The sequence below is a fragment of the Thermobia domestica genome, chromosome 1 (genome assembly GCF_964235325.1).
Source record: "Thermobia domestica chromosome 1, izTheDome1.hap1.1, whole genome shotgun sequence".
In the NCBI taxonomy this organism is placed as follows: Eukaryota; Metazoa; Arthropoda; class Insecta; order Zygentoma; family Lepismatidae; genus Thermobia; species Thermobia domestica.
The window spans coordinates 294,334,180-294,349,858 of NC_137454.1; the positions used below are offsets into that span (position 1 = coordinate 294,334,180).

At 34.6% G+C, this 15,679-nt stretch overlaps 1 protein-coding gene across 3 annotated transcripts in view; it reads right to left on the reverse strand.

Annotated features, from left to right (window-relative positions):
- Positions 1-15,679, reverse strand: part of S6kII (Ribosomal protein S6 kinase II) — a 171,323-nt gene that overhangs the window by 68,205 nt on the left and 87,439 nt on the right. For all 3 annotated transcript variants that reach the window (XM_081726796.1, XM_081726794.1, XM_081726799.1), the window contains 2 exons: positions 6,311-6,392; positions 3,441-3,601 (listed from right to left, as the gene is read on the reverse strand). In XM_081726796.1, the coding sequence (XP_081582922.1) occupies positions 3,441-3,601; positions 6,311-6,392 (243 nt within the window). The remainder of the gene's footprint in view (positions 1-3,440; positions 3,602-6,310; positions 6,393-15,679) is intronic.

The window sequence follows — 15,679 nt, forward strand, 5'->3', positions numbered from 1 at the left end:
TGGAATCGGCTGAATAGCACCACTGCTTGCAACGGACTTTTTCATTTATTTTATCCCGGTTAAGACTACACTGTGTTAAGTACAGAATACTTCAGTATAGATTAGTAAGTCTCAACTTATTTCATATGACGACCCCCTTTTATTACACCCTCTTGCCAGTAACTCTCATAAGTACTTACTTGGTTCTAATAAGCTTTTTAGGTAGATTTTAAAATCTACCTACTATGGAGATTTCACAGTCTATTGATATACATAGTGAAATAAAAGTCCTCAACACCCTTGTGTCTTGAGAACGGATTGAGGGAGGATGATGAAACTTGAAAGTGGTCTGATACATCAGATGGTGCGATAGCAAGTATCATTGCGGCCAACTTTGATTGCAATTCGAAATTTCAAATGCAAAGGGAATCATTTTACATGTTTTAAGGCTAGAATTTTACCAGAAATACGCTTGTGCGGTTGTTTAGCCCTAAGACAAGTAATTTTGGGGTTACTGTTTCTGAACGTTTCCTAGTTATGCCCTTAGGGACTAAACTCACGTTTCGCGGAGGCGGGTGGTTTCAGTTGCAAAATTTGATTACTATTTCAGAACACTGATGCTAATAAAATTATTTTAAAATAATAAATTTTTGAAAAGTAATATTTGAAGCACACTTCACGTTGTGTTACCTTTAGAATATTTTCTGCAAGCCTATGTAATAGGTTGCTTTTTTCCAAGTCAATAATTTATTGAAGAAAAGTAATATTTGGGGCGTTCAGAGCACAATGGATCCAAGTCCATTTTCAATAAGGTTTAGTTTGGCTCACCAATGAATTCTATTTCAAAACGTAATATCTTCGCAGCCAAGAGTCTGAAATAAATGGAACTAAATCCACGTGAAAGGGCGTGGGATAGTTTCATATCACTGCCACTAGACAGGGGCGTCACTAGCGGCAAGAAGGTAGCCTACCATGAATCTCAGATTTTGGGGACAGTAAGGCAGTTTTAGAAACCTTTTGATAAGCAAAATCCGAATAAATACTGATGAAATACAGATGATCAAAACTGGAAAGTTGCTTAGGCCCAATTTCCAGAATTTTAAGTAGGCCCTAAACTCGAAAGTTGTAAAACCTTTGGAATCCTAGGCCAAAAAATATACAAGAGAGCAATTTAGGCCTATAGTTCCTTACGGTCAATAGATATGGTGATCAAAGTCCGTATTTGTTCGGTATAAGGACTTCAAAATTTTTCTGTGGACTTTGCTCAGGAAATCTGCATTACGCTCCCAACATCTGAAATTCAGGATAGGGGGCGGATGACCTCTAAACGGACGCCCCTCTCCAGCGGCAATCATATAAAACTCTAGATTGCACCTCGTCACGTAGTTTTTTTCTTTCTTTTACTTCGGATTCTTTCTTTCTCTAAACTATGTATGTATGGAAACTGAGAACCAACATGTACTGTGTCAACGAATGCCTGCGATATTCCAGAAGCACAATTTAGCAAAGAACCCTTTGTTGGTTTTTTGAATACAATACAAAAACTTGTTTCCATGATAATTCTTTTATTTATTTTTTAATATCAGTTCTATAATTAGTCTAACCTTCGGCTACGACACTTTCTCGCAAGTTAACTGATAAGCATTTAAACAATACAAGAAACGTTAAAAACAAGAGGAAAAAAAGAGGCAAAATAAATTGTAGATCACCACATTGACCTGCTGTAGCCACAAGAAATCAAAACATTCACATGGGAAGAAAATAGTCTTTTGAATGAGAAGCACTCAGGCCCGTAGCCAGCCTGATTTCTTAGGTGGGGGGGAAGAAGTGAATACTGAGGGGGCAATGAGTAAGACATGACATCATAAAATTGCATGCTTATTTATTATTTACAGAAACTGTAACAGCTTTAGTTTCTTTTATACATAATATCCTGTATTGACAATATTACAGTACACAAATTCAAGATTAAGAACGCTGATCATTAACATACAAAGATTAAAAAAAAACTGCGATGCAATACAATTGAGGTGCTTGGGGCAATATAGATCTATGGTAAACGTAGATGAAAAACGTAGATGACGTACGTCGCATTTACACTAAACAACAGCTAATTAACTGAATGTCAGAGTGAATACACGTCCCATTAATCAGGATTTTTCCATTTTCAGAAAACAAAATATTATAAACAGAATATTTTGACATAAGATTTTTTTGTCACAACAAAACACTCCAATTAACTTTTATTGTATAATGGCATCATTATATGTTCATTAAAATTGATTATGTTTTCTATCTAAATAAAAAAAAAAAAAATCCTTCATATTCTCATTTTGTAGAAGGCCAACTTGTTTGTTTGTTTGTTTGTTAAAATTTATCTTTTTTTTGTACCGAGGCTATAAAAAACGCGAAGCTTACAGTTTAAAGTGGAATACGAACCACCACATTGCTCTCGATTTCAATAATTTCACTGGTATCAAACCGCGAGATCACATTCAAACAAGCGCGCTCTATTCACTAGACCAGCGGTAAGAGATATTTTGTAGTCTTGTTTTACAAATTATTAATTTCTGGTAAGCCTTAACTGCAGCTTTTTGTTTGTATTAATTCCTAAGAATGATGAGATAAAAATACTGAGACAAAAGCACTTGCTTTTATTAATAGAAAAACTTAAAAGGGAATATTATTATACTTAGGTATATGTATAATGGAACGTTTTTTTTTTTTTTTTTTTTTGTTTGCTTGTTTCATTTTTGCGTGTTTAATACGAGCTCTTTGCGAGGTACTTTGTTTCATTTTAAACATTAGAACAAAATTATATTACAGCAACTTTAGATTTGTTTTATTGAACGTTTGTACTCAGTTTTCTACCTTGCAAAATAAGAGAGACATTAGAGTTTATTTATATTCACAATTAACGTTAAGGACTATGATATTGTTGTTTGGAAGTGCACCTGGTATTCTTAGATGCTTGTCGTGGTTGCAAAAACATGGCATGGTTTCAAATTCTTGAAATGGGTAAAGGCAGTTGAAGATGTTTGGTGCATCTAGCAAAGAAACATAATTTTACACATAAATGGGTAGAATTCGCAAAGTTGAATTTAATTTGGTAAATATAGTAGCAAGAATTTCACTGGTTTTGTGTCAGTTTGAAAATTATCTTCAGCGTGTTTTTACAGGGGGCAAAAAATAATTTAGAGGGGGCTAGCCCCCTCTAGGCCCTCCCTGGCTACGGGCCTGGAAGTACTTTTTGACCATTTTCTTTCTCTGGCAGATTTTTTTTTTTTACAAAAATAAATTAAAGTAAAAATAAACATGTTTAAAACAAGTCTTAAAAAAATACACGTGTTTAAAACAAAATGTTTAAAATGTATATAAAATTTGTTTTAAACAAAATCAATTGTTTAAAACAAGTTTTAATCGTTTTAAACAAAATAACCCTGATTTAAACTAGAAATTACCTCTTTGGATAACCGTGTAAATAGATCACCCCCTCTTAGAAAGTCGAGAATCAAGTAAAGCTTTCCTTCTGTCTGAAATGCATAATGTAATTTTACAATAAATGGATGTTGAACATCAACTAATATATTTCTCTCCATCTTTGTTCTCATCCTGTCACGTACTGTAAGAAAAAAAAAATGAAATTTAAGTACAAAGAGTTACAAATGTTAATAAAATAAATTCAGTGTACAATATAACCAGAACAAGGTAATGATTTAAGTTATATAAATGAGCTAACTTAAAACTAGGAAAATCACGTATTCTTGTGACTGAAGTGAGACCTTGTGGCAATGGTTTTATAAGATCTCAGCTGTTTCTGTTTTGAAATACTTTGAACTACATTTGGTTGCTGCTATCTATAACTGTTCATGTACCTGTATTTCAAACAATAAAAATACTGTTCTTGCAATAAACGTGACAGCCACTCCATACACCGTGAGTCAATATTATATGAATAATTTCAGTAATTATTTTAGAAGTTAGTATGGTAGAAATCCAAGAGCGGAAAGGGCATATTTTCAAGTTTATAATCATGCTGTTAGATACGTTATACTTTCGCTAGGTATTTCTAAGTATTTCCTGCTATTGGCATGTGACTATTTTTATAGGTAATCTTTCTTTCAAAACACAATTGTAAAAAATTAACTAGTAATACTGACTGTCTTAGTATTATAGAGTTCCTGACTTTTTTTCAGTAATTTGAACACATTTTCATTTCATCTTTTGGGAAATCAATTCCCCCTTTCCCCTTAGAAGTTCATATGTTGAATTTTATCCCTCTTGCTTTAGTGAGTTAACCTTTGAAGATTCCTGAAATAAATATTAAAGACAGAATAAGTCTCTGCCTTTCCCTTAGAGTCTGTATTTCCGAAAGTTCTTTCTTATCCCCTTGCTAACTCACACAATATTATATATATATATATACACTTTAAATTATATATTTCTGAGTGCACTACTTTTGTCGGAGAGTCGATGAGCGAGTCATTTTAGCCCTCTACCTGGTAATAAACGAATATGTTTATATTTTGAAATCCTCTACGTTCTATTACTTTTTCAACTTTCATCCTTCATCAAAAGTACCATATATACACCTGGAAACATGCGAAATAGTTGTAAGTTGTTTTACTAAAAAGCAACAAATGCTAGTTTTCCAGTAGACAAATAACACTCAAACATAGTAATCGTTGTCTTCAACGCACGAATTAGAGACCTAATTTAGTAGCGAATTTCGACTAGCTGGAATTACAGTTTTACGTCCCATGCTTATGACGTGTAGGGTACAGAAGACTGTGATAATGAGAAATGAATGAAATGGTGGAATGAAGAAAGTGTGAGGAAACGGGAGAACTCCGAGAAACCCTACGCACATAGTGTTTGTCGACCACAGAACCCACATGGCGCGCGTTGGGATAGAACCAGGGACTCCACGCACCAGAGATGAACGTTCTACAAGTGAGCACCCCCCCGACTAGTTGGAGATAATGCGTAAACTAATTGAAGTGTTTTTCGGAATAAGATAACTCTTAAGTATATTTTAACACGGAATTCAATACAGCAAATCCTGGGAGAAGAGAGTTTGCTTTTTTATCTACTGACACACAGAGACATTATATATTATACATTCTAAGTGTATATATATATATAAAAACTAACCTGCACAAATTTTGTAAATTTCGTGAAGAATTGGTGAGGGAAAACAACAATTTAACTACTACTAAAAAGTTCTTTTGAATTATTAAGCAAAAATGCATAACATTTAGAATATGAGTTGCTGGTACACAAAGTGTATATTATATATATATATATAATTCATCCGCACAAATTTAATATGGTAGAGGGGCAATTCCGAAGCTCCAGTGAATTTGAACTCCCGTGAACGAATTTCTCGAGCCAGAAATGGAAGGGCTATATTAAAACATTTTCTATTTATCTTTCCTTCTACCGGACAAAGAACGAGTATTTCAGATAACCACTCACTAAGATAATGTAATTATCATACAACAGAAATATGACATCCACATTTTCTGAATTTCCTACGTACAACTCCACTCCCACATTGAATATATTATTTAGTTAAATTTCGAAATGGAATGGCTTACGATTCACTTGTTAACGAAACTAATATAATGAAATCGACCTCCAACTAATCAAACGTATAGTATAAATCCTTAATAAAGAATATTATCATTCCCATGCTAATTCTTAAAGGTTCAGTGCAACCCATGCTAATTCTTAAAGGTTCAGTGCAAATTATTAAAGAGCAGAAAATAGATTAATTCGATCTTTGAAAGTAGCATTTTACCGTATTTCTTGTTAAATGCAATTCTTAATTTCTGCTTTGTACAACGTTAGTCCTACACCAGATCTGACGACTGAACTTACGACTAGTGGTTTCTTAATTATTTCACTCACACTGGATAAGCAATTGACACTTTATCAAGAAGTTCCTAAAAAACAAACAATAGGAACAATTAAAAAAAAAAAAATAAATAAATAAATAAAGTTAATATATGCTTGGGTTTAACATCCAGACGTGGAATCGAACTCGTGTCTTCTATATCAAAAATAAAAATGCCATTTGCTGACATGAGTTCTCACAAAATATCAGATCATCTTAATTATGTTGTTATCATAGTGGAAAATCGCACATATGCAAATAGTTTATAATTTTTGGTTTTGGAATACATCTCCACGGAGAACTTTTCTGTTGTATACTTTTGAAACTATTTACTACACGCAGTAGAACCACGAAGCTGAAAACAAACACTCGTCATATTTCTGCACGATACAATTTAGTTATAAGAAAGAAGAAGAAAAAAAAACAACTTACCTTTCAATGTGGCCTTCTTCAATACTTTCATGGCATAGAGGGTTCCAGAATCCTTTCCTAGAATCTTTCGCACAAGAAAGACCTGGAAGGGAAATTTTAAAATTGATATTCATAAATAGCTCATGCGTTGTACAGTTCTGGTTACAAAAAGTAGGACTGTCTTTCAGAAACAGTCTGAAAAAATGACCCTAAATCCTTACGAATTCCCTTTAGGTTTGACTTTTTTCTTGCATTCTTGCCACAGTCAGAGGTGGAAACTGAACGATAATATTGCATACGCACATAATAATTTCGTTCTAAACAAAACAGCTACTATACAGAAAATTAGGTAATTTTAAGTCACAAATGTAATATGTTATTTGCATTTTTAACCTAGGACGATGAAGTAAGTGATGGAAGTAGGGAAAATATTATAACTAGAAACAGATTACAAGGAATAAACATCTGCTTCACGCGATTTGCTAATTCTTTCACTGTCAATTCGAATGTTCCCAAAACTAAGGAGTAATTTATGAAAAACCTACTGAAATCAGCAGGATGAAAGCACGGATATTTGAAAATATTCTGTTGATTTCTAGTATAGCATGTGATTCATTCGACAAGTCTTTTGCATAGGTGGTTGGGAGAGAATTATATTTCAGGAACAAAGCAAAATTATATTTATTTGCCATGTCAGTATTATAACCTAGAAGAAAATAAATTAAACCTGAATAAATTTTGCTGCGCATACGACAACTTACGCCACGAGCTTGCGTGTTCTCGAAGTTCTCTCGTTTCCTCCCATCCTATCATTATCTCATCTTCTTTAACCTTGATGCATAAATGTGGGACATTAAATTGCAAAATGTTCTTCTATTTTTAAATTACACCACAAAACAAACTATTGTTAGGTTAAATTTCATGGCAATTCTCTTTTTTGTCAGAAAGAGAAATTGGAATATTTAAAATGCAAGAATAATTCTGATGTTTCATTATGCTAAAATAACCCTTATGTATTTTAACCCATTTGAACCCGTTGTTCCAAAATTGGAACATTTTTTACTTTAATTTTATTTATCATATTTCGTGAATAAAAGTAACAATTTTTGTATGGACCTTTTAATTTGACATCAGTGATTTAGCAGATAACTTGTCTTTGTCTTGAATTGGCGCGAACGATGTGTACTGTCGACATAAATTGCGTTGCTTAAGAACAAATTATGGCGTCTCAAAGGAGGCAAGTAAATCTTTTGTACATTTATGAATTTTCTAAGTATATAATACTATTTGAGAAGGGGAAGTATTAAGTTTTCAGTGCATGTGAAATGCAACGATTGATTATGATTGTTATAAATAAAAGCGGTTTAGAATTTTGAATGTTCCAATATTGGAACAGCGGGCTCGAACGGGTACATGAAGTTTGCATTTTGTTTGTTCCATTATTGGAACAACGGGCGTAAATGTACCCATAAAACTATAGAATATGGTTATTTTATTTGATGAATTAGTAATTGTTTCGTACATTTTATGAACGTATTTTTTATTTGATGCCATTTGTGCCATTTTTGAGGGCATTTTGCGCTTGCATTCGCAATTTATTGGTCTCATGGAGGAGGAGAAATTTATAAACAAATGATTGATCTAATTGTTACAACAATGCGGTACGCTTTTCAGTTGAGTTGAGTTGAGTTGATTCTGAATTTAACGTCCCTTTCAGCAGCGAGGTTATATGAGGCGGGACCTGCTGATTAACGTGGAATCCGAACCACATGAATTCCCCCTGAAATCGAACCCGGTCTCACACGCCAAAGGCGTGTACGCTAACCGTTTAGACATGAAGGAGCTCTTTTTCAGTTAAAAAATGACAACCGAATAGAGTTGCAGGTATCTTGATTGGTCATTTACTGGATGGTACATTTATTTACGTATATATAGGAGTTGTTAGGTATGCCTGATTATATTTTGTAACATTTATTATGGATTTCACTTTACTGCAGTGAGATAAAAACAATAAATTTTCGCACATAGATAAAAGCATATTATATTGTCATCACACCACCAGAAAATGAAGTTCTCGGAAGAAGATAGTGTGTAAGAAGATGAAACAGATATAGAGAAGCTATCTAGAAATCAGCTGCTCGCTAAAGGAGAAGCTTCTTTTACGATAATGCAAAGCAGCCAGCTAAGGGTTTGTTGGATGAAGCTCCGAAACCTAGTACATGTAATGAAAGTCAGCCTTCTGCAAAGTCACGTTAAGAAATGTAATCTCAACGACCTGCAATTGTTGGAAGACCTATTTCGAACCAAGTGCGACCAGTCAACAAGCGAGCAGTAAATGAAGTGGGATATGACAAAGAAGGACATTTCATTGTAAAATCAGAAAGACAATCAAGATGTGGACAGTATGAAAGTAACACAACAAGGAAGTGCTTCTTTATATTCCATCAGTAGTAAGAATATAATGTATTGGAAAATAAGTATAATGTAAAAAAAAAAAAAAAAAAAAAAAAAACCCTGTTGCTATGTGGATATGGATAATATTAACATGTTTTAATATTTGTAAACTTTGTATTTAATGAATATTGCAATTTATTGTAAGATCTATAACCTAAAATTTCAACGAAATAGTACTTTAGCCTGGCTTAATTCAAATATTTTCTTTCAGAAACCTGTAACCTCTCAGGCCCGTTATTCCAAAAATGGAACATTACCAAATAAAGGGTCCATGACATTTTCGTGGACCATAACATATTTAAATATGTTATTTACGTCTTTTTCTACCAATCTCGCAGGAACAAAGATTAAATTCGACAAAAAATTAATTTGGGTTCAAATGGGTTAAATTAATAGCATCCGACGACTGAAAGAAAGTAGGATTCTTACAACATGCCTTATTGTAAGCTTAGTAGCTTATATTTATGTATATTTATGTCACTTCGCACTTAATAACTATCCCACTTGCACGATGAAAACAAATACAAAATTTCTCACGTTTGCTTCTTGTTTCTTTGCTTTTCTGAGGTAGACCAATATAAGCTAAAATCCACAACTGAATTCATGTTTAACTTAATAGCTACCTTTACTTGTTTAATTGTCTCAGACTGATGTATATACATCATATTTTCTGTATATTGCACAACTTAATTCAACGCATAACCCTGCATGAATGCAAAATGTAATCCCAACCCTGGGATCATCCGAACTTAACGTTTTAAATTATTTGATAAATCCTTTAATATTCTTTTTCTGCCATGAAATTATCTTAGACACGATAGTGCAGTATTATAATAAAAATATCATAACATTGATTTCAACCATGTTATATTTGACACCACCAAATTATGTTGCACACAGAAGTCAATCAACATTTGGTTCTGTGCGTGTCTTCTGCCTAGTCCAAATGATCTCACTATCTTATTCTCGGATCTTTCTTTCATCGCTGTTAACCCCATGCACTGAAATGATGAGTCTAGCTCGTCATGGCCCCCCGGTTCCAAATCGCACAATGACGAGCTACACTCGTCATAAAATTTAAACTATTGTAGCATCACGTACGGTTACTATATTGATGTTTTGAAAGTTATATAATGATAAACAATCTATAATACACTTTTATAACTTATACTTCAATTATCAGAATTCAGAAAATAAATCGTAGTGGAAGGGGTTAAAGTCTCCCATTACTAAGGCGTTGACCTGACTTCTTCCCTCCGGATGCAATATGTCACTAGTTTTGTCACATATTACTTCTACTTCATTGTCATCGATCAATTACTGGCATATACAGGGTGTTTCAAAAAGACACGGCAAAAATTCAGGGGCAGATTCCTGATGGGTAGACAAGTAAAACAGTTCATATGAACATATGTCCGGAAATGCATCGTTACAGAGCTATGGCCACTGACACCACCTGACGGTGTGAAATAGTCACCTTCTGTCCGGAACTGTTTCCCGACGTATTACCAGACTATCGTGTGTGAAAGAATATGCAACACAGGTTCGAACGAAAATAATTATGCCGATTGCGCGTTGAATGGTGCAAGAATCAGGAAAAAGGGGATCTGTGGAGACATTTAAAGCCGTTGGTCTACGCATCTGCTGTGGATACTGAGGAGACGCTTCGTATTCGTATCGAAGCAGCTTGCCAGCGACTACGGAACACCCCTTGTACTTGGGCACGCGTTCGTTCATTCATGCGGCGACGGGCTGCAGCTTGCATTCGGGCAGAAGAAAGACATTTTCAGCACTTACTGTAAGGTACTACAGTATCGATTTTGTAGCGCTGGTGATGCACACAATTTACTGTTAGTGGTTGTAACTCTTGTTTGATGCTGGTTCTTTGGACTTTATGATTATCCCTGTGTCGTTTTGCTTTTCTCACTGCCATTTGTATTAGTGTTGCACTTTCCAATACGGACATTAAAAATACCAATTATTATGCATTATTTGCGAGTGCTTTTTTCTGATTCTTGTACCATTCAACGCGCAATCGGCATAATTAATTTCGTTCGAACCTGTGTTGCATATTCTTTCACACACGACACTCTGGTAATACGTCGGGAAACAGTTCTGGACAGAAGGTGACTATTTCACACCGTCGGGTGGTGTCAGTGGCTATAGCTCTGTAACGATGCATTTCCGGACATATGTTCATATGAACTTTTTTACTTGTCTACCCATCAGGAATCTGCCCCTGAATTTTTGCCGTGTCTTTTTGAAACACCCTGTATATTACAACAATATCCACTGATTTTAGACTTATTCCAACTTGGTTACACTTTTAGCTATTTCGTTTCTCACTGCTATCGTGAAGCACCATTCGAGTAGAATATTGTGTAGTTTCCCGATACAACTTGACCTCCTTCTGACAATCGCACTTCACTCAAACCCATTAGGTTCAGTTTACACTTATCCATTTCCACTTTTAAATTTTCAAGACGCACTTCGTACAATTCTTACGTTCCAAGTTCCTATGACAACGTGTAACATTTTCTTCTTTGGTGATTCTTCCTAGAGTAGTCCCCAACCGGAGATCTGAACAAAGGACTATTTTACTTCCTGAATATTTTTGAGACCATCATTAGTCTAATCTCTTATGGGAAAAATATGTATTCATATTTCCTTTCCACATCTCCACGCAAATTACCATCTTGTGACTCATCTGCTTTTAGGACAGTTTCCCCTCCTAAGGACAAAGAGGTGCCCTAACCTCTACATGCTCATCAGCCCTCCGAGGAAGAAGTTGGACCTTGTAGAGGTTGACTCCTTATCCCGGGAGTCAATCGGTCCCCACCTACGTTGGCCGCCTAAGGCGTTGCCCGCTTTCTCCCACGAGGAGGTGTAGGTTGGGATTTTCCCTTCAATCAGGATGAGACCCGAAGGCATTACTCAAACCTCTCCAGTACTTTTAGAAAGCATAAGTCAGACAGAAAACATAAAGGAACTTCGCTACACAAATTTCCCAATTGCTAAAAGTTTTAACGCTTCTACTCACTCTGATGAAACAAATAAAAACGAAATAGCATGAAAGTATAGAAATGATATAAGAACTTCTACCAGCTTAAATCTCATTTGTATTACTCTTTCTGAACAGTGAGTCACGAAATTATATTGTGTGAGCCGTTCCCAAATAATTGTAAACGAATTTTGAAGACTATAGTGAGATGGCGACAAGATTTACGGAAGAGAATTTCGGAACATTTTTTCCCGGTTTTCCAGGACATTTTTTGAAATTTTTCCTCATATGTAATTAGTAACAGACTTTCCCATGTTTATGGAAAAACAAAGGAAAGAAAATATGGCAATGATGATCCATACGTAATATATCCCCTAATCAACTATAACAATGAATAATAGTAAAAATACATACAAAGTATTTTATTATGAAATTATAACACATTAACCTAATAGAAATTTACCTGTAATTAACCTGTAACGCTAGTCACATGAGGGAAGTTTCGTCACATATGAAAGAAAAATCAACAGTGGGACACTCACCGAAAAAGGGTGAATGTGTGTACATAAAACTGACTGTTCTACATTTACGACATATCTTTAAATAATAATCGATACTCGTATGTAATTCAATTTCGCTTCTCTAAACGCTTTATTTCCTCATTAATATTGTACATATGTTCCATTATTTTAGCCCTCTTAGTTTCAAGTTTGTTTAGAATGATCATTGTATTTTACGGTTTTTGCATTTCCTTCTGGATAGTTTCTCAAGGTCACCTCTAGAAACTACTGTTTCGTATCCAAGTCTCTGTTCAACTAGTTTTTTTAAATTCTCTTTTTAGTTTCGAATTTTCACGGGAAAACATTAAGATAATTTAAAAAACAGCTCTTAAATCATTGCACTCGAAATATCCAAATTATTTTGCCAAAGGTCATCCAAATGCTGGCAAGTTCTAGAATACTGACTCAATTATTTTTCAATGTGAACTCGGACAAAACTCTCTGAATGGTCTCACAACTCCATCCGTCGTTCTGCCATCTAACAAACAACCAATTATTTTCAACGAGTTCAGCTAAAAGAGACTTCATGCGATCTACTCCAACATCAGGTCCTGGAGAAACATTAAAATCGAAACACGAAAGAGCACTAAGCACTAGTCAATTTATAACTGAAAGATAACTTCTCCAAAAGTTTAGGAACAAATTTTTGTAGACATTTTCTGCGATTTCCGCAAAAATTCGAAATGTCTAAATCCGTTATTGGTTGACATTTCTTAAAGGCAGTGTGTGTAGCAAAAACCAACGTCAACGTTTTTCACAGGAAAAAAATTTTCTTCATTTTCCACATCAATTCGTATACATAAACTCGAAGAACTAAAAGCTTCTGGTTTTACAATCTTATATTTTTATTTTTTATTTTTTATTTTATTTTTTTATTTGATGAAACCTTGTAAAGAAATGGACTGAGCATTAGCCTAAGGATTAGCCTAAGCAATGCTGTCAGTCTGAAATTCAGTAAAGAAAAGTACTCTTTTTGAAGCAAGTGCTTTTAAAGAATGAAGTTTAGGATTACGCACTTGATTTTCTTCCAACATACTTGACAAGAACTGAGCTCGAAGAGCTGGGAACTTTCTTATCCTTCCTAACAACTTTAATATACAACAAAAGATTGGGATAAATATCAATTGCTCGCTCAGCAACATGCTATTTTCAAGCGAACAGAGAACAAACTTTCACTGGAAAATGTTCTTAGCCTCTCTAGGAATGTATTCAGCACAACGTGCTTGAAACATCCTTACATAAGTTATACAGAGCTCTTAAAAAGTCAACGAAGTTCGTTGCCTCAACTGCAGTTTCCATGTAAAGTAAGCAATCCACAGCTTCCTATATCAAGTATTACAGAGCCATTTGGCGACGTCTTGATATTTGACTCGAAGGTATGTGGACATGTTAAGTTTACATCGGGGCCACCCACTGAAATCTGAATGATCTTGTTTTAAGTTCAACGGTGAATACGAAAGCGATTTAAAAATCAGAAGATGTAGAATTCTCTAAAAACGCTGATTTCAATTACGCGTGCACACCTGCCCTTTCACGGTATTCCAGAATCGGACATTTATGTCTTCATCAACAACCGAGTTAGCTCACTTGAGTATGGAGATAATAAGCTATAAACTAAAGTATATGCTGTCACGTTGAAGCTGCATTTTCCTGGCAATCTCACTGTCTCGGAACATAAGTTTAAATCCTTTGACATCTTTATCAACAATACCCATTGATTTACGTCATTACATTTTAAACCACCATAGTAATTTTGCTTCTGTAATGCTATTTTTTATAAAGAGTCCCTGTAAATCCTGCAAACACGATTTTCTATTGGTCCCGAAGTCATACTCATTGCACTACAGAACTACATTTGAGCACTCAACATCGCCAGAAACCTTAATTTCTGTACAGATGAGGTACAAAAAGGATGACACTCCAAGATACTGACTTGCATTCTCTTCGAGGTTCTACCTAGGTATTTATGGTATTATTACACAAAGACATTAACTGTTCTTAATTTTCATATGAAGCCCGCCATCTACATATGTATTTTAGCTTTCATGTGACTTATTACTGCTTGCCGCCCGATGTTCCTCAGCAAAAAGACGCTCTTCTAGTAAATGATGCAGCGAGCAAAGTTTGTTACTTGGTACTTCCTGAATCCAGTATAAAAAATATCTAACAACCAGGAAGAAGTGAACGTGGTTTGCAGCAGGAATACTTAGAAAACAGATTTGTTTGTTATTCGCACAGGAATACTGGATACACCGACCACCACCTCTTCAATTTCGATACTGCCTTTCCAACTTGAACACCTACTTAAACCAGCAAAAAGCTGTTACTATGCCTCCTCCGCCCCCGCTCCTCGATCGCCTTACTATACAATATAATGTCGTAAATAAAAGCCAACTGTTAATGATTGTATAAAATATTTTTCTTACTTCTTTTCTTTTTGAGACTCAGACAGTTTTCGTGTTTAGCCTAAGCATTTAAACATTGTTAAATTTGTAAGATAAAAAATGAAAATAATGAACTAAAACATGTAAACAATGAAAACTTTTAATATACAATAATAAAACATATACCCTTGTTCTATTTATTTATTTATTAGAAATTTCTTGTAATAATGTCTATTACTTTGTATTAACTATTAGTTTCGCACATTTACAAAATTCTGTTTTCCAGCAACGAATACTATCGAGAAAGTAAACTTAATTTCAATGTTACAAAGCGAGCAAAGGACAGCTTATCCCTGAGAAAATAAAATCTTGTCTCGAAACATTGTTTAAACGGGTGAAAGTAGTCAATCATGCAAATTTGTGGTTTCACAATTTCCGAAGGCGTTTCATGGTTGTTAATAGACGAAAGCTTGTAGTTTAACATTTATACTTCACATTAAATCATTAGTTTAACATCACACGTACATCCACGAGATAGTAATTACTGAGTTAAGGATGTAAGAACAAAAAGAATGCGAATACGCAGGAAGCGGAAAAACTCCGAGCAAATTCTACCATTCTGTGTTTATTTTCCACAAAACCAATATCGCGCACCCAGGATTTGAACGCAGGAACTTATGCGCCAGAAGTGAACGCTCTACCGAATTTTGATTTAGCATGAACATACAGAATATTTCAAACTCGCATCATATCTGAAACATGCTCGATCCCTTTGATCAAATTCCTTGATTCAATGTAATACGTGATAATGAACCAACAGAAAGAACGAGCCTACATGATTCCCAAGTTCCAACCCAAGGATTTTGGCAAAAAAGAAAATAAAAAAAAATAATATATATATAATACGACAGCAATATATGAACATGATAGGAGATCTCATTTAAGATTTTTTCCCCTTCAGCAAAGATATGAAGATGTCAACATTAAAACA